Source organism: Poecilia formosa, unplaced genomic scaffold, assembly GCF_000485575.1.
Source record: "Poecilia formosa unplaced genomic scaffold, Poecilia_formosa-5.1.2 Scaffold14, whole genome shotgun sequence".
Taxonomy (NCBI): Eukaryota; Metazoa; Chordata; class Actinopteri; order Cyprinodontiformes; family Poeciliidae; genus Poecilia; species Poecilia formosa.
In genome coordinates this window covers 4,251,708-4,274,057 of record NW_006799953.1, presented here as the reverse complement: position 1 = coordinate 4,274,057, position 22,350 = coordinate 4,251,708, and the positions used below count along the sequence as shown (strand labels likewise).

The following is a 22,350-nucleotide window of genomic DNA, read 5'->3' as shown; positions in this document are numbered from 1 at the left end:
TATATATATATATATATAAATTAGAGAATAAACTGCAGTGAATGTCACACTAACAATATGATGGGACCGTAAAAATGACACAAAGTCAGAACAATACCAGAAGGAAATAGGGAAAATCACAGTTTTGATCTATTATGGTTTTTATTCCCTGGGATTGCACAACACAAATTTAACTTTCTCCATAATTGTTATCGTGTTTTATTCTAAATAAGAACTCAGATAAACAATGCATAAAAGCTCCAAAATATGTTTTTCTAATTTTGCTACAAAGCTGTAAAGCAAGAGTTTGCATTATTTTTATTGGTGTTCTGTTGAGAGAATATGAGAAGTCAGTATTTTACCAGTAGTAACATTGTCGCATCTCTTCTTTTACAAAACAAACACAGAGCTAGCTAGCACCTTGTCAGAGCTGGGCCAATAATAAAGCTGCTTATTGTAGCTTGTTTCATTACTGACTCAATAATGAAACATGACAAACAAATAATGGCATGGCAGTTCAAATGGATGTTATTTTGTTAATTTTTGTATAGTCTTATTCTTCTTATTCCTACTTATTTATTTGATGGTTAATAAGTCTGAGAACACCATCTGAACTTTGCAGTAGCAAAGTTGCAGCATCATGTTGCAACTTTCTAGTTTGCCAGAGGAGTGATGGGTCACAAAATAGAGGAAAGAACATTATGTGGAAATGCTGATGCCACGTCTCAACTCATCTGCCAGGAAGTTAGTGTTTGGGTCTTCGAAATGGCTAATGGCTGAAAACATTCTAGCAAATTAGTCACAAAATGGCCACACAAAGTCCAACAAGGACTCTGGAGTGGCCGTCACAAAACTCTGATCTAAAGTCCAAACCTGACTCAGTTACACCAGTTCTGTCAGGAGGAATGGGCCAAAATCCCAGCAAACTATTGTGAGAAAATTGTAGGAAGAAGCCCAAAACATTTGACCTAAGTTACACAGAAAATCTGCAAAATAAAAAGAAAATGCTTCAAAACATCTAAATCCAATGAAAGTTAAAAAATATATTTCTAATTGTTGTGTCATTCAGCAAATATGAATCATTCTGGTGATCCAAAACAAATTAAAACAGAAAAAGTTTAGTTCCATCTTGAAGTGAGAGAACAAGGTTATAAGCGTGTCTTTTTTTATACACTGTACACAAATGTTTCGGTTTCAATTATGTCCACTGTTGGTAAGATATTTACTACTCGCAACCTTTCAACAGAATCCCATTTAAGAAATTGAGCTATCCCTTTAAATGGAGCCGCCTTGTTTCGGATGATTCCAAAATGCTGTGTGACTCAGTCCTCTAGTGGCAGCGGCCCGCTATTCAGCCGCACCACTCAGATCAGGTTCATCTTCAAAACAAACTAAATGCGACGCGTATCATTATGTCTGCGACGGACCGGACCAGACCGTCACGCATGCAACCTACACTGGTTTTGTCAAGGAAAACAGAAAAATATTTAACAGTCATGAAAAATAAAACAATCTTCTGAATTTAAATTAAGAAATACAGCAGATTTAAGAAGAACAAAATAAAAATACAAATGTCTGGAGCTATTTATAATGTGTGATGATAGGCTCTGAATAAAAGTGTAAAATATTATCTAGGATCCTATATCAAATACTCAGCCTCCCAAAGATCTGACAACTACTTTAAAACTGGAGATCATTATCTTTCCTATAAAAAGAGTTGGGAATCTCACAGATTAGCGAGTTCAGCTTAAAGTCAAACAAGTTGCATTTCAAACAACGGGGGATGAAATACCACAACGTGCTCAAACGAGATAAAATGTAGCTATTTCATTGAATTTACACTCAGGACTGAGCCGACCCACTCTCACTTTAGCTGGAGCACCAATTAAGTTGTTTCCCACAGCGTGGCAAAGACACACCAAACTACACACTAATCCTAAAAACAAATGTAAGTAGCAAGTCAAACATCGTTGTCAATATCTTTTTCTTCAAAATGAATTGGGATAACCTGGGTCTCATTTAGATGAGTCCCTTTTCTGCCCACATGCTGGACTCGGAGTTCAACCTGGACCCCTTAAATCTGCCTAAAGGAGAAACGGAGAACCCGTCGCTTCCCTCCACCTCACAGCTGTTCTCCCGATTCTCTAAGCTTTTAGCTGCCGCTTGTTATTTCCTTACGTTTGGAGGCCATTTCGGCGGCGGTGCTGCTTGCTCCCCTCTCTTCCCTGAGCTTCCACCGTTGGCTTGCACCCCAGGCTTTTTTTGGCCTTCCCAGCTCCGTCAGCAGTATAAGGCTGCCCCGGCCTAATTTTATCCCATGCTGGATACACCCTATGACGACTCACTCACACACACACACTGAAAACTGGGAACCTGAGACATGTCCCCTCAGCTTCCTGGGACCCTCCTGCCCTCTCGGTCAGCGTGTGAGAGGCCTGTCCAGACCAGCCAGGAGCAGCTTCTGATGTGAAATTTATCACTGATCAGGATTCATGAGGGAACAGCCCAGGTCTGTAGGCACCAGCTGCACTCTGCAGCACTGATGACAAACTGATGAATTTCAGATTGAGGCTGACTCAAGCTGTAGATGGAAACGGCATCACAGGAGTTCAGGGTCTAAATGTAAATAGATTCGGCTGAGTCACTTTTAGGTTTGTGCTTTAAATTGTGTCTCTTTGAGCCAAATTTTAGTTTCTATTTCAATGTTCACACTGACTTGTTTGACTCCGTTTTGACGATACTTTCCCTTTAATAAAATTTTTAATATGAAAATTATTGCACCTTGAGGGAAATTTTCGGATATTGTGTGGGAAAGCATAATAAAATAATCAGGACATTATAGCCTCAAATATTTTTGAAATCTAAAGTATATTTAAAAAAAATGCATGACAGGTTTTATTCAGACTTGCATTAATTATTTGAGAAAGGAAACCAATATGGAAAAGCTGTAAGTGGAAAAACTGAGTACGCCCATGCTGCCTCCAAGGGATCTGCCACCAATTCGACCAACCAAAATAAAAGATATTTGACCCACAGCTAAAGTTGGGCAGAAACTGGTTAATTAACGCATTTCTCCAAACGGCAACAAATTTATTACAGAACAGCAGAAAGAAAAAATAACTTAAGTGTTGCTTTGGGTCAAAGTCCAGACCTCAGCTTGATTGAAAGCTTGTGCATACTAAAAACAAGGTGTACTTAGTTTTTTTTTCTCACAGCTTTTTGTTCATACTTGGCTTTTGCTGAGGAAATATTGCCAATGTTGAAGTAAAGAGGCATTCATCCTCTTTACTCTGTAATGTTGTCATGATTTTCTTTTGCCTTCTTCTTTGTTAGTTTTGTATCACATCAAAACTAACAAAATAACAACAAATAACATTTAAAAAATAGTCTTTAAGGCTAATTCCATAACATGCAACTGTTTCACTTAGATAACTTGCCATTTTTATCTAACTGTAATGTATTTTTGTTTCTTTTATGCCTGTATTTAACTATAATTCTTGTAACTGTGTTTGATACTTGCTACTGCTCCTGGTATTTCTTGAAAAAAGAAGTTTTGAAGCTCAATGGGATTTAAATAAACGTTAAATATGCAGATTATGAGTAGCACTAAAGCAACAAATGACTATTTAGAGGAAATCAAAACTCAGGTAATGGGTTATTTTCTTTGCTCTTTTGCGACCAGCAGCCTGTTGTAAATTACGCATCCATCGTTGTCGAAGCACATCAAGCTACATGATTATTTACAGAGGGAGGCGCCGTCATTCTGGCTGACCCCACAGGTTTGAGCTGTTGTCTGAGAAACGCCACCAAGGAAAGCAGCTGTCAGTCACAGCAGGTTGCATAATCATGAGAAAACAAAATCTGTTCATTTAGATTAAAATAAACACAGAGGGGATTTTGGTCCTAAAGCTACAACAGCTTATTCCATTACAGTTTTCAGTTCTTATATATTTTTCCCGTTTTTTATATTTATATTTTTTTCAATGGAAAACTGATTCTCTGTGTAGTCAGAACCAAGCGATACCAACAAATGTATAATTTAATTTAAATCTCCAATCCACGAGCTTTGTAGCTTTCCAGAACCTCACAAGAGGATTCATCCCCTGAACCTGAACACATTTTGCAACATTGCATCAAATTTTTATATATTTTATTAGGGTTTTAAGTAGGAAATGTGATGCACAACTGTACCATGTGAAGAAATTTCTGGCACAAACTGGCATTCATCCTCTTTACTCTGACAAACCTAAATAAAATCCACTCACCCAACCAACAGAGTCCGTAAGTGGGTAATAAAATCTTGGAATCGAGATAGGGTTAGGGTTAGGGTACCCTAACCCCATTAACGCAGAATAATGTTATAAAATCCAGTAACTGAAACAATAATATGGTTGCTAATATCCTTTATGGCAATGAGGGCTGTTATTAAAACTTTCTTCTCCCCTTTCTGTGAGTCACTGAAATCTATATCAAGTCTGAGCATCAGGTTCGTTCAAAAGGCCGAATTCAGCAGGGCGCCTGCTGTTTCTCGCCGAATTAGCAATTTCCCAGCCAGCATGCCTGGGGCCTGCGGGTCCCACGATGGCCCCACATGGGTTTGCCCATGTAGGGCCACAGCCCACATGGGCCCTACATGGGCCCTAAATGGACAAACCCATGTGGGCCACCACCATATAGGGCCCATGTGGGCTGTGGCCTTACATGGGCAAACCCATGTGGGGCCATCGTGGAACCTGCGGACAAACCCATATGGGACCCATATGGCCTGCCCTCCTTTTCCCCACATAGGGCCCACCTAGGAATGCTGGCAGGGTTGTATAATAAAAACTGTCACTTTGTTGTGACATTATAGTGTAAAACAGCTAATGTGCGAAAAATTCAAGCACCTGGTTAGAAACAACCAATCAAAACCAAGGAGGAGGGTCTTAGCGCTGCCAATCACTCTGCTCACCACCTCCCCCTATGCTCTCTGCTGGGTTACAGCTGATTCACCACAATGGAGCGTGTCAAGAATGCTGTCATCTGACGATGATGGATAAATGGTTTTCCTGGAATGTTAAGTCGCTTCTTCACCATAAGCACATTTAGCAGAATGAACACAAGGTTTATTGGCAGCACTAAAACATTTGACCTGACTGGTTGGTTTTTAATGGGAGCGACAACAGTGTCACTGGGAGGAGGCGGAGGAGCTCGGTTTTTTCACAGATTATCTGTCTCGTGCTAAACTGTCACAATATAGTGACAGTTTTATCAAATATGTACAAAAAAAGATTATTTTTTTTAAACAGAGGTTACAAACTGTAGCTTTAAGTTGGAGCAGCAGATCAAACAGAAGGTACTAATTACAGAAAATCACAATGGGGTGAAAGTTCACCTTTCATGTTTTATCTGAAAACATAAAAGCCGTTCATTAGTCAGTTATGTGCTACCTTGTGTTGGTCTAACAAATCAAATTTTTATCGAATGCATTGCACTTTGTGGTTCTAACGTGATGGAAAATGTAAAGTTTCAGGGGTTTCATGTTTGTGAACTGGCACACAAAACAAGAAGAAGAAGCTCAGACAGATGCACGAAAAGCTATTATGCAAAAAAAAAAAAAACGTTAAACACCCACGAAGCAATAATGATTAAATTCTAGTTAAAGACTTGAGCTCGTCTTTACACATAATTACACAATGGCTGCAGCTTAAATTACAGGCTTTATTTTAGGGGGCGCATGTGTCACCATGGCAAATGTTTTAAAAAAGGAAACAAAATAAAGTGTAATATCACTTTAAAGAGACCATCCACACCAGAGTCTCACCATCGAATCACAGGCTCCCTAAATGGCCGACAGCCCTTTAATCCACAAGCCTATAATCCCGGACGATCAAAGGTTGAGATTACCATCATCATGGGAGGGCCAGAGCTGCAGATAGGAGGACAGTGACAGAGGGAGAGCAACAGAGGAAGAGATTGGTGCACACAAATAGCCAGCCAATCACAGCGGAGGCAGGGAAAATAACAAGGCCAGGGGGGGGAGAGCTGGAGAAAGAGGGTAGAGCTATGAAAAAGCGAGGGAGAAGGTGAAATCACAGTCACACAGAGAAGACACCAAAAAACAAAGAAGAGAGAGGAAGGATGAGGGGAGGAGAGTGCGCTGATCAGTGAGGTCTCCAGAGGGGAAGACGAAAGGAGATGAGCAGCGAGAGGGAGGGGAGCAGAGCATCCATCAGCTGAGGCAGCCATGCTCTGAGCCCTGGAGCAGCAGGGCTACGCAGACACTGCACAGGCCCAGAGTCAGGCCCGAAGCCCGGCCCTGCGTCCCATCCACAAGCACCAGAGCCTGGACAAGCGAAGATCACACCCTCACCAGCTGCGCATAGGAGCCATGAGGACGGCCAGGAAGGGCAACGTGGAGATGCCTGCATTCGTGCGGCAGCTGGTCAAAGAAACAGAGAAGAGGGTCAGCTCTTTCTTCAAAGGGGGCCGCGGGGGGGCGTCAGACGGGGAGCAGAGGGGGCAGGGGGAGAAGGAGGAGGTGATCCCCAGCCCATACCTGGACCGGCCGGTGTTGGACAAGCTGACCGAGGAGGGCTGCGCCCGCTGGGGCCTCACCTACGCCCTGGGGAGCATGCAGGGCTGGAGGGCCAACATGGAGGACTTCCACAACTGCGTGCCGCAGCTGGGAGGAGAGCTCGCCGAGTGGAGCTTCTTCGCCGTGTTCGACGGCCACGCTGGCAGCACGGTGGCCCAGTACTGCTCCCAGCACCTTCTGGGGCACATCCTGGGCACAGGTAAGAGATTTCACACTGAACATGTGATGAAGACATGCACTGTTTTGGGGGGGATTTTTCAGTCTCAGTTTACACCCATTTGTGCGCACAGGTGGGGTCGGACCTGAGGACAACCCTGAAAAGGTGAAGGGGGCCATCATAGAGGGCTTCATGCAGACAGACAAACACCTGCACTCTGTGGCCCGGCGAGAAGGCTGGGAGAGAGGCGGCACCACCGTGGTGTCCACCCTCCTCTCCCCATACTACATCTACTTCGGCAACTGTGGCGACTCCAGGGCCGTGCTGTGCCGGTCGGGGCAGGTGTGTTTCTCCACCGAGGACCACAAACCGTACAGCCCTCTGGAGAAGGAGCGCATCGAAAGCGCCGGCGGGTCGGTGTCCCTTCAGAGGATCAACGGTTCCCTGGCTGTGTCCCGAGCTTTGGGGGACTTCAGCTACAAAGGGGCGGAAAACCGGACCCCCAGCCAGCAGATGGTCTCGCCGGAGCCAGAGGTGTGTGTGGTGGAGCGCTCGCCCATGGACGAGTTCCTGGTGCTGGCCTGCGACGGCGTGTGGGACACCATCAGCAACGAGGAGCTCTGCGCTTTCGTCCACAACCGGCTGCAGGTCTGCACTGACCTGAGGGATGTCTGCACTCAAGTCATCGACCTCTGTCTGTACAAGGTCAGAGTGACATCTGTGCATGTTGCTTCAGGTTTAGCATGGTCCTACTGTGATGAGAGCAACAGAGACTTTTAGTTACAGCACAAACCAAAACAAGAGGTTCATGCAAAGTTACATTATTCTGTAGATTTTATCCCTGATCTAAAGGTTCTAAGTTCAGCTTAGAGCAACATTGTCAGTCGATGTTCAGACTGTGTCATGTTTAAAATAATCAATAACTGTTTAACAAGTTAACTGATTTTAATTTGACAGGCTAGTTGGAACTTAAACATCTTGGATTTGATTTTTCCTGAAATAAAATCAAATGTCACTGTGCAAAGGGCATTAAGATTGTGTTTTTAAGAAATGTAATGCAATTTGAAAAACACAAATAAAAAAATACAAACAAAACTAATCAAAAATACTTGAATATTTAGAAATAGTTTTGCAAACTCAGTAAAAGATTAGGTTTAAAAATCAACCTTTTTAAGCTTAATATCGTGTTATAATGTCATTCCCTTATCAAAACACACCCGGAGTGTTGCCTTCATTCTTCCATGCATGTTGAGAAATCCTTGAATCTCTCATGGCAGCCATTCTCACAAGTGCCTCCTCCACTCAGCTCCTTCAGACTAGCAGCAGCAGCAATTAGCAAACACCTGGTGGAACTGCACATCTGCTGCGCTCGTTATACAACCTACTTCTCAGTGAAATGTTCCTAAGAACAATGTTAAATGTTTATAGAGGAATGTCGCTATGACAACATGCTTAAAGTGGAGCGTCGGAGAGAGCAGGAGTTTCTTAAAGAGACAGAGGCCCAATGTCAAGGCAAAGTCAAATTTCTTTTAAGTCATGTTTGATATGTAAAGCATTTTATAACAACTGAAGATAGCGTAGTTACTTGATTGTGCTTTAAAATGGTACTATTATGCCTGGAAAATAGATAATACTGTCTTTTTCAGACAAGCAATTAGAAGATGGATGCTTACAAAGACACATAATGCAATTATCAGAGTTTTGTGTTTTGGGCCAGTTCCAATTTTCTCATTAAGTCCTCCAATATCTGATGATGAAGCAATGACATTCAATTTTTTTTTCTGACCATGATTTCATTGGTTAATTATTAGCGTTAAGAGGAGAGGCAACTTCACACTGTATGTGCTCTGCTCAACCTTCCTGCCTAAAGTCTTGCTCTCTCCCTCACTCTCTTGTGTCTTCATTAAATCCCAGGCATGCCAATAGTTTTTAATGTCTATGTGCCTCCTCTGATTTAATTTAAACACTCCAGTGACTCTGACAGCAGCTGTCCAACTGAGTTTTCTTCACTGAGCAACAACGTCCACACTGCAGAGTGTTGCTGTGTGAGCAACCTGATTGGTTTTATTTATACAAGTTAATAGAAATATACCTATTTGTGTTGTTGCATTCTTGTGGACACTACTGAGAATCTCTGGTTTGGAAAGCCATGATACTGCCTGAAAATCCAGCGCTGATCTCTACTAAAGCTTCCAGTTCATTTACGCTGCAGCTGCTCTTTGTGGTACAATAGTCCACTCATCGCTTCTAAATAGACTGCAGGAGTGTCCGAAGATGTTACATTGATTTCTGCTGGATCCCCAGTCAAATGGATCCATTTCAGAAACTATCACTGATTACATCCTGAAAATCTTTAGGTATACAAGATTTGATCCTTTGTAAAAAGATATTCTCACAAATAAACACACATTCTTACTCCCATGATGCACCCTGCTGTCGGGACATCATGTCTCAGTTATGTAACACAGCTTCAGTTTGGATGTGCAGCACAACCTCAAAAATGCCATGCTCGGTTTACATTTTCCTGCTTCACTCCATCCGTGTTACAGAGGTGTGCAAACCTTGAGGTGAAACTGACCCATCTCTAAAGCGACTCACGCAGGACGAGAGAGCGTCCTGTGTGCTGACATTTGTGAGGTCAGCCATCATTACCCACCCCGTGCTGACGCTGCTTTGCTCTGCTTCACAGGGCAGCTTGGACAACATCAGCATCATCTTGCTCTGCTTCCCTGGCGCCCCCCAGCTGTCAGCAGAAGCATTACACCAGGAGGCCGAGCTGGAGGACCTGCTGGAATCCAAAGTGGCAGGTTTGTTGGGGGAGTAAACTTTATAATGCAAGAGTGGCTTACTCTGTTTTTCAACTTTAATTAATGTGCTTGTTCAAATTTAAACCCATGGTTTTCTCAAACCTTCCTACTACAACAACAATATCTACATTTATAAACCCAAACATAGATAAAATTGTGTATTGGCAATTATGTGCCACATTGATTATGATGCAGAGTTAAGAAGACCTTACCTTTGTCACAACTCCTTGATTGTATTGTACAGCTGCCTCCTGTTTCAGTGGAGCAGGAAGCTTTGGATAATTAAAGCTGTTGAGTATGTAACATGCACTGTTTAAAAAAATAATGCGTTTCTAACTTTCGGTAAAATACCGACAGCTGTGGTTGCTAGAATTTTACGCTGAAGTCCGTAGAATACGGTCAAATTCTATGGTAACCAGCTTCCGGTATTTTACTGTAAATTAGAGATGTTTTTACGTGTTTTTAGTGTGGACAGATCTGGAGAGGCTAACGCATTTCTTTGACATGCCGAAAAATTAACTGGCATAGGAATCACAACTCAGATGCCGCTTTTACAGTAGACTGAATATTTTTGACGTGAACGTTTTTTTCACCTGTTTTGAAAAAAATAAAAATAAAAAATAAAAAAAATTCTACATTTATGTCGCACAATCTGTGAAGTTCTTGTCAAACAATGTTGTAATACATATGCCACGCCAGCATGTGATGCTAAAGACCAATGTAATGGCATCAAACTTCAAATGAAGAAGAGACAGACCTTTGCTGTTGGTTTGGCCTAAGGGGGATAAGTAAACTTTTTGTGTTTGGTAGCACAAAAATGATCATAGGCATTCATAAGGTGGACCTCTACATTGTTGCTTTTGATTATTTCCACACTATGTTTAAAAATATCTATCCATTTAAAAGTTTAACAATACATGTAGATCCACTGCTATGGAATCAACATGTGCTATTCGTGTGTTCCAGGGATTATCTAATAACTTAATGTAATGCTAAACAATGCAAACAGCACTGATGGAAATTAGGGTGCGTTCACACTGCAGCCTGAAGTGACCCAATTCCGATTTTTTTTGGCAATTCCGATTTTTTTTTTGCCAGGGCCGTTCACACTGCCAGTTGCGGGCAAACGACCTGAAAGTGTCCCGCATGCTCACTAGAGGGCGCAATAGCGTCAGCGTTCTCAATGTTCTGTCAACCGCCATAAAAAGAAGAAGTGCTCAGTGTTTGCGGAAGTAAACATGGAGGCTAACGGTGGAGCTTAGCTTACACATTTGAAGTTGTTGTCCGGCCGGAGCAGCATATTAACAACTTAATCCTCATATAGTCCGTCATTGTTGTTGTTTTTCTTCCCGGTTGCGCGTATCAGGATGCAGAATACTGAGATTTGTTGAGAATCAGTGACGTTCAGTTCGGATGAATGCCGCCTGGACGTTAGGTCGCATTTGAATCGGATACGTGTCGGATATGGGTCGCATTCGAAATAGAATCCGACTTGTGCTGTTCACACTGCCATGAAAAGATCGGATACAGGTCGCATTACGTCAAAACATCGGAATTAGGTCACTTCAGGCTGCAGTGTGAACGCACCCTTATTCACCTCCTCGAAGTTGTTCCACCGGTTGACAGCTCGGCCTACTATTTTTTCCAATAGAAATAACATTAAAAAAATAAACGCAAGAAATGATATAATAAAATGAAAAAGCAGATACAAGATAACAATAATGTTGAATTGCAATTCATTAAAATGCTGCCCAATACAAAAGGTGATTCGCAACAAGCAAACTAAAGGAGCATAAATACAATTTTAAGGAAATGCCACACTAAAAGAGGAGGGCAGGGCTATAGGCATTCAGAAATACCCCAAAAGGCCTATTAAAAGGAAAGCCAACCATCATACTCTCCAACAAACGTACAACATTAATTGTTTTTCATGGAGTTCGGCGACATACCTGGCAGAGTACTTCAAATAAAAAGTGCTAATAAGAATAGTAAACAGATGCAGAGAGTGAGAAGACAACCAAACGTAAGAAATTAAAGAGATGTGGTGTGATTTGAACACACCACATCTCTTTAATTGTGATGTAGTTCTGTAGTACCAACAGAACTACAGAACAAAGCAGTTTACTTCAAAAGTGAAAGTGCACAAAGTATGGAGCCGTTTGCTGAAAGTGCTCACGCGAGTGTTTCTGTGTCCTGATGTCTGACAGAAATCTATGACGAGTTGTCTGCCTCCGGGGAGGAGCCTGACCTGCTGTCTGTCCTCACAGTCCTGGCGTCCACCGTCATTCCTGGCTTACCTCCAGGTGGAGGCATACAGAGCAAGTAAGGCAGCCCAAAATGTAACCTAAAGTGTCTACATGTAAAATCAAAGCTACACTTATACACTGGTTACAAAAAAAAAAACATGTCATGTTTGTGTGTTACAGGAGAAACTGTATTATCTCTGCTTACTATCATCAAAGAGAGACACACAACCCTGCAGTACCAAATGTGAGTCCACACTAAACCGTTTTCTCACTGAAATCCATCTATTTTATTTTAATATACAAAATATGCCTCTGTTTTCAACATTACTTGTCTTAACAGGCTCTGGGAAGTTCATGAGACCCTGAAGTGGATACTCTCTGACTCAGAGGGACTGTAATAAAATGTGAATATTAAACTGTTTCCTCATGTGTGCAGTCTGACCATAAGGGGGATTCACGTGACCTGACAAAGGTGTTTGTTTACATCATGCTCGCAGGCGGCATCTTGTTAAAACAAATGCAATGCACAAAGAGATCTAATAAAGCCTAAAACTTTATATTTGTACCAGACGGATATTTTGTAAAACGTACTCGGACACAGAGCAAGGAATGAACATATGCCTCTAATTCAGTGAACACACAGCACAGCTAATCAATTCAAAGGACAGATCAGTACAACCGGATTAAAAGCAACTGTGACACTGTACATTTTCATCGGATAAATAAAACAGGACTATTTGATACACATGACGTATTTTAAAGAAAATTTTAAAGTAAACATGTTTGGAATTGAACAGTTAATTGTCAACGCTAGTGAGCATGCAAATGGCCATTTGTTCCTACAGGAAATAGTAATAAAAGGGGGTCAGGGAACTCATTTATGTTTCTTATTGCTGGTGATAAGTAAATAATTACAAATATTTTATTATACATACATAAAGGAAAAAAATACATTTCACAAACCAGAAGATAATTTTTTTCTTTCTAAAGTGGTTAATAATAATGTCTGTATTTTTATTGTTACTGCAGAAAAAAACATTTGCTTATCAGGAAGTTTGGCCAGAACATATCCAGACAATGGCCTAAATCTGAATTTAATGACAACTCAAATTTCTACATGGCCATGTTCATGCATTTACCAACTTTCTAAGGATTTTGAAATTGTCTGTGAAATGTATTTTTTCAGTGAACTGATCATGTCCTGTGCTGCCTTATTCTTCTCTCATATGGTAGATAAAACATCAGCAACAAACAACAGAACGGGTCAGTTTCCGTATTGGTTCTTTTATCTACATCGTTCTGCATCATCCTGTTACGTTTGTTTATCATTTTCTGTGTTTAAACATTAAATGATGAGAGTAAAGATTTTAATCTGAATAAAGAACATATGACTCACTTTTTGTTTTCCTGTTGATTTTGTGCATTTTTTTTTTCACCTGTGGGAAATAAGCAATCTTCACTTTTAAGGTCGTTTCATTTTTGTGGGACAGAATAACGGACAGAAATAATAGCTGAGAAAAAAACTAATTGCATTAATGTTAAAACGTATTTGCATTTGTATTCAAATAAATAAATATTTGATGCTGGAATTCTGTCTTCCACATTTTGAACATATCATACAACATATCTACAAGGACACAAAAAGTGGTTGAAGAAGAAACACAATAAGTGTTTGGACCAGAGTCCAACAGAAAATGTGCGCAGGGAGCTGAAGCTTTAAGTCACCAAGCAGCGGCAAAGAGAAATAAAAGATTTAAAGCTAGTTTAATGCGGAGTGAGCTAAACTCCCTCCTGAGATGTGTGCAAACTCAGTGAGCAGCAACAGAAAAAGTCTTCCTGCAAACTTGTCAAAAAAAACCAACAATCTGACAAGTACTAAAATCTGTTTTCGTGGAGATTTGACACTTCTTTGATTAACAAATGGTAGATTTTTAACATTTATTTACAATTATTTTTCCGCATTCTGTCTCACAACAATAAAATAAAACTCCCAAACTTACTAAAAATGTTTCTTTATCGAAACAAAATCTAAGAAAAAGACTTTGAACTGTTAAAATAAAATGTCTGTTAAAAACACGCCACATCAACGCTACGTGCCATAGATGGATGCTTCCTTTCCTTGCATAGTAAAAGATCTTTTAAGAGTTCGCTGCGGATCGCTTAAGCTTTTCTCTCTGTGTTTATATGATGGCGTGACTACTTATGTGGCACTTATTGACACAGGAGTGTCCTTTGCGAGCCACATTTGATTAGATGTTCTCTGCTCAAAACCCTGGATCTTCTTCAAGATGACTATGAATTTAAATGACTTCTAAGATGGGTGCTTTGTGAGCAATCGACAAATTAAAATGTCTCCTTTCTGCTGTTTGCTAGCCTTTCTATAGTTCTGCTGGAGCTATTTTTAAATACAGGTCACATTTGAATTACTTTACGTTTGAAATGGATAACTAAGAAGCGATGGTAGATATTGCGTTTGCACGTTATTAACTACTGTGATCCGATAGAACCCTCTCTGTTCTGTGAGGTCCAGCAACATGTGCAGCGTTCTTCAAATCAGCAGCCTCCTTTAAGTGGTCCTCCACGGCTTCTTTCGCCTGATTGCTTTGGTATGAGTCAGTCACTTGAGGACTTCGGGCCCCTCTTCACAAGTCTTTTTTAAGCTAAAAATGTCTCCTTTTTTTCTCGCCTCGCCAAATAAAATCATCACTTACTTGCATTGCAGAGTTCACTATGAAAGTCCGCTGTTCTCTCAACTGAACTAATCTACTGCACCCGGGGCAAAAACAGTCAAAATTCACATGATTTGGTTTGCAAATGCAGATCGGACAAAGCTAATGGTTTTCTAGAGAGCCCAAAGCAATGACGCTATCTATCCACACTGGTTTCCTGCAGGCGGTTGTTCATGATTCCCAAGGCCCCCACCCCTCCGGAAAACCCGTTCTGGTGCCCGTAGCTCTGCCGGGGCCCTTGGTGAGCAGTTTCACTCAGCTGCTTTTGCAGCAGCGCCAGAGACACCTTATTGGACACCATGAACTCATTGACAGAGATCATCTCTCCGGACAGACGACGGCCCAGATGCACTTCCGCCCCTGGGCCAGCGTCTGTCTCGCTGTCACACACACTTTCCACAGAGCCGTCCGTGTAGCGCTGCCTTCCCATGGGGAACTGGGCGGAAACAGGCTGCACAGCGTTGCGTTTCACTCGCTTGAGTCTGAGGCGTGCCGCCGGACCCCTCTGGCTTTGCTTTTTACCTCGGAGGCAGGGGCAGGAACAGAGCTTGCGTTGCCCAGAGCAGGCCAGCTTCCCCAGGATCCAGTTGAGAGTTTGCTTGATAATGATAGAAATGACATTGAACAGCGAGTAGATGCAGCACACTCCCATTAGGATGAAAAGGCAGTTTCCGAGCCGGTAGGCCCCTTGGGATTCATAGCGCTCCCTCTGACTGCTCACCAGGTCCCCAAAGCCGATGGTGCTGAATGCAACAAAGCAGAAGTAGAGGGAGTCGACGTAGCTCCAGTTCTCCATGGTGCTGTACAGGGTGGAGGCGCTGCAGGCGATCACAACAGACGCCAGTCCCAGAATCAGCATCACGTAATAGACCGACGGTTTCCAGCCTTCCAGGCTGTCCTCTTCACCAGATGACTCCTCTCTGCTCGACGCCACGCCAGCTCCTCCGCACCTCAGCCGCCGTTCATGACACCAGCGCATGATGTATGCCAACATGGTGATGATCCTTTCGAGGAAGAGGTTGAAGAAGAGGATGGTGGCTGCACAGCCAATGAGGCCATAGAAGATGAGGAATATCTTTCCGGCGATGGTCGCCGGTGTGGTCATGCCAAAACCTGGAAAGGACAAAATGAGTGTTAAAAAAACTGAGTGAATTTTTTATTTTTTTTATATCAAACTAAATTGTTGTGAAAAGTTTGAGCAGCCAAAAATATTTGCTTGCGCCGTGATCGTTTTACGAAAATGTTCCCAGAGGTCATCAAAGATCGACCAGTCCACCACATTTACAAAATCAAACTAAATATGGTATCAATCAACTGTGCTACAAACATTTAAATTGCACAAAGCAGCACAAACGTAGCACAAGGAATCTATATCCATTTTGTGTGGTTATGTTTATCTCAGTTGACCTCTAGAACGTTTTTATTATTCTAATCTTTTTACTGCACAAACCAGCACAACTGTAGCACAGTAGACTGATATCATACCCTGTTTGATTTTGTAAACATAGATGGGCCGGCTGACCTTTAATGACCTCATCAAATGTCATTTTTACTTACAACATTTTTTGCTACACAAAAGCTCGACACCAATTTTGTTAGATTTGAAGAAAACCCCAGCACCCTCTTCAAACATTACTCAGGTAAAGTCAGCGGTGGCAGTATCTTTACAATTATTGACTCAGTTACCGAAGATCTAAGAGAAATTAAAGTGTATAAAAGCTACATTACCAATAGTAGAGACCACAGTGCCCACAAAGTAAAAAGCTCCAGAAAAGTCCCAGCGTGGCCTCAACTCGTCCACTCTGATCCCCGCTCCGTTCGCCTGCTCATACTGCCGCAGCAGGGTGTGCAGGGCGCCCAGGTTGACCCTGTACCGCCTCGTGAAGTTCTCCAGCTGCTGCTTCCAGAGAAGCCGGGCGCGGATCTCAAACGGGTACTCCAAAGCCGAGAAGATAGCTGCTCCGCACAGCAAGTAGAGAAGGATGAGGCCGGCCAGCAGGCAGAAGCGAGCGTTGTCTTCATTCAGGGGAGCCCGGGAGCAGCAGCAGCAGCAGCAGCCACCTGCAGCCCTCCTCTGAGCCATGAGCACAGCCGACGCACAGAGACGCCACTGCAGAAGCATGCACCTCCACCCCTCCGCCAGGGCCCCCCAAGTCAAACACGGTTTACTTGCATTTTTGCAAGGAAAGCCAGTTGAAAAGAATCAATGTGCTGAGGGCTGCTTTGATTATTTCATTGTGGAAAATCTGGAACAACACACAAAAAAAGATGCAGATCAATCAGTGGCTGTTGCAAATGCAAAACTTTTAGATGATTTAGATTAATCTTTGCCATGTCTAAATAAATCAAAGTGAAAACATGACTGACTTTGACTGAATTAGAACTTCATAAGGATTATAAGAGTGGAAAATTAACACTTAAAGAAAAAAAAAACGTTTACAAAATCATAACATTTTACATGCATGTCAAAGATTGTTAAACAAATAAAGTATAAAACCTGTTTTTATCCTACCTGGATGCTGAGCGTCCGCTCCCCAGAGCGCAGCTGGTTAGTGTGCGCGTCTTCCATGTGTGTGCTGAACAATGACAAGAAGCCTCTTGAGTTTTGTGTGCGTTTGTCTCCGTGTGTGTGTGTGTGTGTGTGTGTGTGTGTGTGTGTGTGTGTCTGTCTGATGTTTCATCTGTCACATGGTGACATCATCATCTCCTATAAAAACCATCTTCTTTTGACCCCGCCCTGAGTGATATAGTTCTCTCTTCATTATTAAAGTCCTTCTCTTGATTTTACACATTTACCAAATCCCAGATTGGCCAAACCGGACTAAAAAAAAAAACGACACTCATATAATTGTTAATTAAGACATTTGATTGTGCCGGCTATCCAGACGGAAATGGCTTTCTTCTAATAAAACAGGAATAATTAAAACTATTAAAACCACTGTGTGAAAACAAGTTTGGCAGATCACTTTAATAACATCAGAGTGTTGAAACATTATTTTCCGCCTCTGGATTTAGGATCATGATGCAGCTTGCAGAGCCACTAAGTGGCTTTTTGTTGTTCTGCAGACTGTGTGGGAGGATGTACTGAGCATGAGCATCAGGTTTTCTGTCTGTTCATCCCTTTAATCTTGTCTGGTGCTGCAGGTAAGGGCACAGGTTCCCCTCCCCGCCAGCCCACTGATGACAGCATTGGGCAGGTGTGGAAGACACACTGCCCATCTGCCTCAATATGAAGAGAGCCACTGGTCTTTGCTTAGTGCTATTTTTCAAAAAGTTACACAGCAAAAGAAAATAATGCAATTATATTATTTCTTTTGTGGGGATGTTTAACTGAGCAAACCAGCAAAGCAACATGCAGGCGTTTGCACCCATTTTTGCAAGTTTTGAAAATTGATCATATTTTGTTTTAATAGTATGCATGCACATTTTGACATATTAAAATCTCCAACTGCTATGTATTTTTTTTTTATTTTTTTATTTTTTTTTACATTTTAAGTGAAGGAACAATACTTCCCAGTGTCTCCGAGATCCGTAGGACATTAGGGACAAACGCCATCATGACGACTAACAAACACAGCAGATAAGTCAGAGAGGCACCAAACAGGCACCAAACAATATCCCATTTCACAAAGCTCTGTTCAATCCATCATTCAAAAAATGTGTATGGCAAAACTGCAATCTTACCATGACGTGGCCAATGGAGAGCATCAGCCACGGAGAGCATTAACCAGACATGCAGTCTAGAATCTGATGGCAGATCTGAAGGAGCTGCAGAGAGCTACAGCTCAGGTGACAAATCAAATCGATCATACTCTCAGCTGCACCTCACAAATCTGGCCCTGTTTGAAATTTCTACAAAGAAACCCATTTCTAAAAATCATAGCAAAACACACACACAAAAAAAATACCATAAGAAGTCCTGTTTGCAGTATTCCACAAGCCACTAAGAGGACACAGCAAACATGGTAGAAGATGCTCGAGTTGGAGCATCTTCAAACATACTAAACATATGTTTAGTATGCCATATGTCATTGTGGCGATTGACCTTATTCCTCAAGTATTTCTATCAATAAATGTTTGTGTTGGTAAAACAACTCTCCACTCAGAGAAGTTCTATTTGTAGGTTATAATTGGGGAAGTCTGTGTTTCCTGAAATAGCCTACAGGTCAAAGGAAGACAGTGGGCAGTGTGTGGGGAGGTCAGACATCTGCTGCAGAGGCTGCAGACGGTGTTTGGTCCTGTTTCAGTGGTAGTTTGAGTAGGTGTGATTATCGCAAACACTAGATTAGGTGAAACATCAAAGATCATTTCAACATTTTTGCAGGTGTCTTTCAATAAAACAATCCCTACAAAAAATTATTCTCTGCTCCAGAAATACAGGACATCACAAATGCTTGCCATCATTTCTACAGAATTTTGTGGAACTGTTCAAGCAGACTTTTTACTTTAAATGCCATTACATTCAAATGAGGACTGTATTTTTCACTAAGTCGAGTCCAGACACATATAACATCTTATTTTAAATAAATGTTATGCTTGTACCTCAACTTTTTGTTTCTGTGCTAAGATTTAATGCCATAATGCACAAATATTCTCCCTCCACTGCTTGAATCCTTCTCTCTGCACTCACATTTTCTGTTCTTACAATAAAAATGTGTTCTGTTAGGCCATGAACATAGTATTATTTCCTATGTTTGGGTATTTCAATATAAATCCTACAAAACTAAAACTTACAGTAAGCAATGTACACATATTTTAGGAATAGGTTAAAGGACTGCTATTGATGAGTTATACAATTTACTGTATAATTATGATGACCTCCTGATGGCACTAAAGGCTCAGCAGATAATAACATAAAAACAACAAAGCTTGTGTACAAACAAGATATCTCACTTGAACAAACTATATGTTTTCGTCTGGTGCATTTGTAATAAAAACAAGCTTGTTCTTTATTCGTTTAAGCTAATCACAGTGGGTAGAGTGTCTAGAAATTGAGTAGAGATGCTTCTACTTCTTCATAATATTAGCTAATTGTAAGTACAAAGTATAGTTTATATTTTTTTATTTCAAATAATTGCTCAAGTAAATGTAACTGAGTAAAATACAATTAGTATTCACTGTGTTCCTGTTTCTGACTCATGCGCATCTCCTTACCAAGTGGTCTTGTTTTGGTAATGTCTCTCCGGTGCCTCTAGGTGTCAGTATTGCGCTTGGTGAACAACAAGTCTCGGGAGGCAGAGGTAGATCATCACTGACGAAGAAGAATTTAACGGTTCCCGGTTGTCGAACCGCTCTGGTGTCCGCTGTGGTTCACCGATGGATTACAACCTGTTTGGGACCTGAAAGCAATCCCAGTTTACTGCCTTCAGGTTTCATTGAGCTCTGTAAGCGAGCTCCTCTCGACGGTTTCCCAACAGCTATGCTTTGACAGCTTGACACGGTCAGTAATCACTGCAACTCAAGGTACTGTTAATCTACAATTGTTTGTTTGCTGTGTTTTCAATCTGAACACGGTTACGCGACCCAAATGCGTCCATTTTCAAGCCAAATGTATTGCAAATTTAAATAATTAGCCCTAACTATTTAGTGATGTCCGTGCTAGCTACACTGAGCTAACGTTGGTCAGTTAATTTGACTGCAGCGGACGCGGTAACAGTCGCTAGCTGACCGCTGGTCAGAAGCTGAAGATGAAAACATTTGCATATCAGCAGCTTATTATCAGCTTTCCAGAGCCTGTGTTAAAACAAAGTTATTGTCTTTATATGTTTCAAATTCACTTAGTTTAATACTGCGATTAAAAATGTTTACAGACTCGCTGTGACCAGAGAAAGTGAAGTGAAGCGCAATAATCCTAATAAGACTGTACGCCACATTGATGATGTAGTTAATAACTTATTCCCTAAAATCATCACTTCCGATGTTAAAAGAGTACCTTACGTTTTATACATATTTTTCATTTTTATTTTGACAGGATAAATGAAAATGTCAAGTCTTAAACATCGATTCTGCTCACTACTGCCCCATGTGGTGATTTTGAATAGAACAGAATAGAAAACTGGGAAATTTTATAGATGGATAAATAGAGGAAATTGTTGCCTAGTTAATATTAGCTAAATAGATATACACATTACAAAACCCCTTATATCATTTTTTTTACAGATAAATATAAATCAGAGATATAGAAAAGCTTGGCTGTGATTGCAACCTATAACAGAGCATGTCTGATGAGATTTACACAATTTGTTCAATTTGCCAACTTTTAACAAGTATAATTAACATTTACCTAAAATTTAAAGTACAGTACCAGCTGGGGGAAAAAAATAATTTCCCTTTAACGAACAGGTTGTGCCTGTTGTATATACATTTTACAGAGATTTTTTTGGAAAGTAAAGTACATATTTTAATGGTGATCAGGCTCATAGTCATGCTCTAAATACTCTTTGAAGCTCCTTTTGTGTAAACTATAATGCAGCTGGCAGATAAAGTAACCAATTCCTGTTCTGTTTTATCAATCACTATTAATTTGTATTTGTTGATTAAAGACAATTTTGCATCATTCTCTCCAGTGCAGGTCCAGAGAGATGGAAGACGGCTCCGAGTTGATGGAGGACATCGTGTTTCGAGGAGTGGAGTTTTCTGTGAAGATCGAACTGGATAAGAATTTGCTGATTGTGGAAATCTCTGACTCTGTGACAGCAGATCAGTGGCGGGGGGAGTTTGATCCTGCGTGTAAGTGGTTTATTTAAATAACACATGTCATGTATGACACAGATTGTGCTTTGTGTTTATATTTTTGTTCTTTTTCCTTCCGTTAGACATTGAAGATCTCACTCGCAAAACTGGCAACTTCAAACAGTTTCCTATTTTCTGCAGCATGTTGGAATCTGCTGTGAGGAAGGTGCAGTGCTGTATTTTTTTAATATATACTGCTCAAAAAAATAAAGGGAACATTTCACTTTAATTTTGTGTGTGGCTCCAAATCCAGGCCTCCATTGGTTAATAAATTTGATTTCCATTGATGATTTTTGTGTGATTTTGTTGTCAGCACATTCAACTTTGTACAGAACAAAGTATTCAATGAGAATATTTCATTCATTCAGATCTAGGATGTGTTATTTGAGTGTTCCCTTTATTTTTTTGAGCAGTGTGTATATATATATATATATATTTTTTTTTTTTTAAATATATATATATGTATATATCCTAACTGTTTAGAGCTTGAGTAGTAATGGTAGAAAAATAGAAACAGACAGGCTTGCTTGGGGCGACGCTGGCTGATGAGGAGGGTCGTTCACTGGAGTTCAGTGTTTCCAGTTGAATGAGAAATGTTCTGCTCTCTCGAGCTGACAGAGATTCTACACGTCCGATTTTTCAAACGTTGTTTGTTAGCTGCTTCAAACAGAAAAAAAAATGAACACACTGACAATAGTAGAAGAAAAGCACTCGAATCCCACCAGATGAACAAATCCAGTTCAAATTACTCAACATATAAAACAATTATAACAATAAAAACAATTATATAAAACAACAGTTTTATATTACTCAACATATAAAACAATTTTTACAAAATGAACAACAGCATCCACAGACGCATGTCTGCTACTTGTCTACATTGTTGCCTGATGTTGCAAATTCACATCAAACAACCACTCAGACTAATGCTGTTCAACACACACAGCGGGACATGTTGGAGACACTTTATTACCTTCTTACATGAGAAGTTGTGCTTATTTTAGCTACTAAGGACTTACGTTTAATTTTGTTGAATTTGACATTTTCAAATTAGTATTTGAGACTTCATTTTGGAATGTTTTGAAAAGCAAAATAAATAAGATAAAATTAATTATTTCAGACT

General features: G+C 40.8%; 4 protein-coding genes across 7 annotated transcripts in view; 2 read left to right on the top strand and 2 right to left on the bottom strand.

The window, feature by feature from the left end:
- Nucleotides 1–2,451, bottom strand: part of rtn2b (reticulon 2b) — a 7,317-nt gene extending 4,866 nt beyond the window's left edge. The window contains exon 1 of the mRNA XM_007546005.2: nucleotides 2,158–2,451. Coding sequence (XP_007546067.1) covers nucleotides 2,158–2,170 — 13 coding nt within the window. The 5' untranslated portion in view covers nucleotides 2,171–2,451. The remainder of the gene's footprint in view (nucleotides 1–2,157) is intronic.
- A 3,517-nt stretch (nucleotides 2,452–5,968) lies between these two features.
- On the top strand, nucleotides 5,969–13,162 carry ppm1nb (protein phosphatase, Mg2+/Mn2+ dependent, 1Nb (putative)). Its single transcript, XM_007546003.2, has 6 exons — nucleotides 5,969–6,755; nucleotides 6,847–7,418; nucleotides 9,403–9,520; nucleotides 11,728–11,842; nucleotides 11,947–12,010; nucleotides 12,107–13,162. Exons 1-6 carry the CDS (start codon nucleotides 6,350–6,352, stop codon nucleotides 12,122–12,124), a joined length of 1,293 nt encoding a protein of 430 aa, XP_007546065.1. The 5' UTR covers nucleotides 5,969–6,349; the 3' UTR covers nucleotides 12,125–13,162.
- Nucleotides 13,163–13,763: 601 nt separating this feature from the next.
- On the bottom strand, nucleotides 13,764–16,883 carry kcnk12l (potassium channel, subfamily K, member 12 like). Its single transcript, XM_007546002.2, has 2 exons — nucleotides 16,224–16,883; nucleotides 13,764–15,608 (listed from the first exon to the last, which is right to left on the bottom strand). The coding sequence occupies exons 1-2, from the start codon at nucleotides 16,615–16,617 to the stop codon at nucleotides 14,632–14,634; spliced, it is 1,371 nt and encodes a 456-aa protein (XP_007546064.1). The 5' UTR covers nucleotides 16,618–16,883; the 3' UTR covers nucleotides 13,764–14,631.
- A 2,821-nt stretch (nucleotides 16,884–19,704) lies between these two features.
- ccdc61 (coiled-coil domain containing 61) overlaps nucleotides 19,705–22,350 on the top strand; it is a 10,066-nt gene continuing 7,420 nt past the window's right edge. For 2 of the 4 annotated variants that reach the window (XR_001661384.1, XM_007545997.2), the window contains exons 1-3: nucleotides 19,706–19,958; nucleotides 21,062–21,224; nucleotides 21,311–21,393. Coding sequence is in view for 3 of the 4 variants with exons in the window: in XM_007545997.2 (XP_007546059.1) it covers nucleotides 21,077–21,224; nucleotides 21,311–21,393 (231 nt within the window). In the remaining variant the exon portion in view is untranslated. Of the gene's footprint in view, nucleotides 19,959–21,061; nucleotides 21,225–21,310; nucleotides 21,394–22,350 lie in introns of all 4 variants that reach the window. The other 2 variants (XM_007546000.2, XM_007546001.2) reach the window with 2 other exon arrangements.

Coding starts and splice junctions, on each gene's coding strand:
- ppm1nb (XM_007546003.2), top strand. CDS start 6,350: ATGAGGACGGCCAGGAAGGGCAACGTGGAGATGCCTGCATTCGTGCGG. Junction 6,756..6,846: donor GGGGCACATCCTGGGCACAG/GTAAGAGATTTC, acceptor TTGTGCGCACAG/GTGGGGTCGGACCTGAGGAC. Junction 11,843..11,946: donor GGTGGAGGCATACAGAGCAA/GTAAGGCAGCCC, acceptor TGTGTGTTACAG/GAGAAACTGTATTATCTCTG.
- kcnk12l (XM_007546002.2), bottom strand. CDS start 16,617: ATGCTTCTGCAGTGGCGTCTCTGTGCGTCGGCTGTGCTCATGGCTCAG. Junction 15,609..16,223: donor CACTGTGGTCTCTACTATTG/GTAATGTAGCTT, acceptor TGTCCTTTCCAG/GTTTTGGCATGACCACACCG.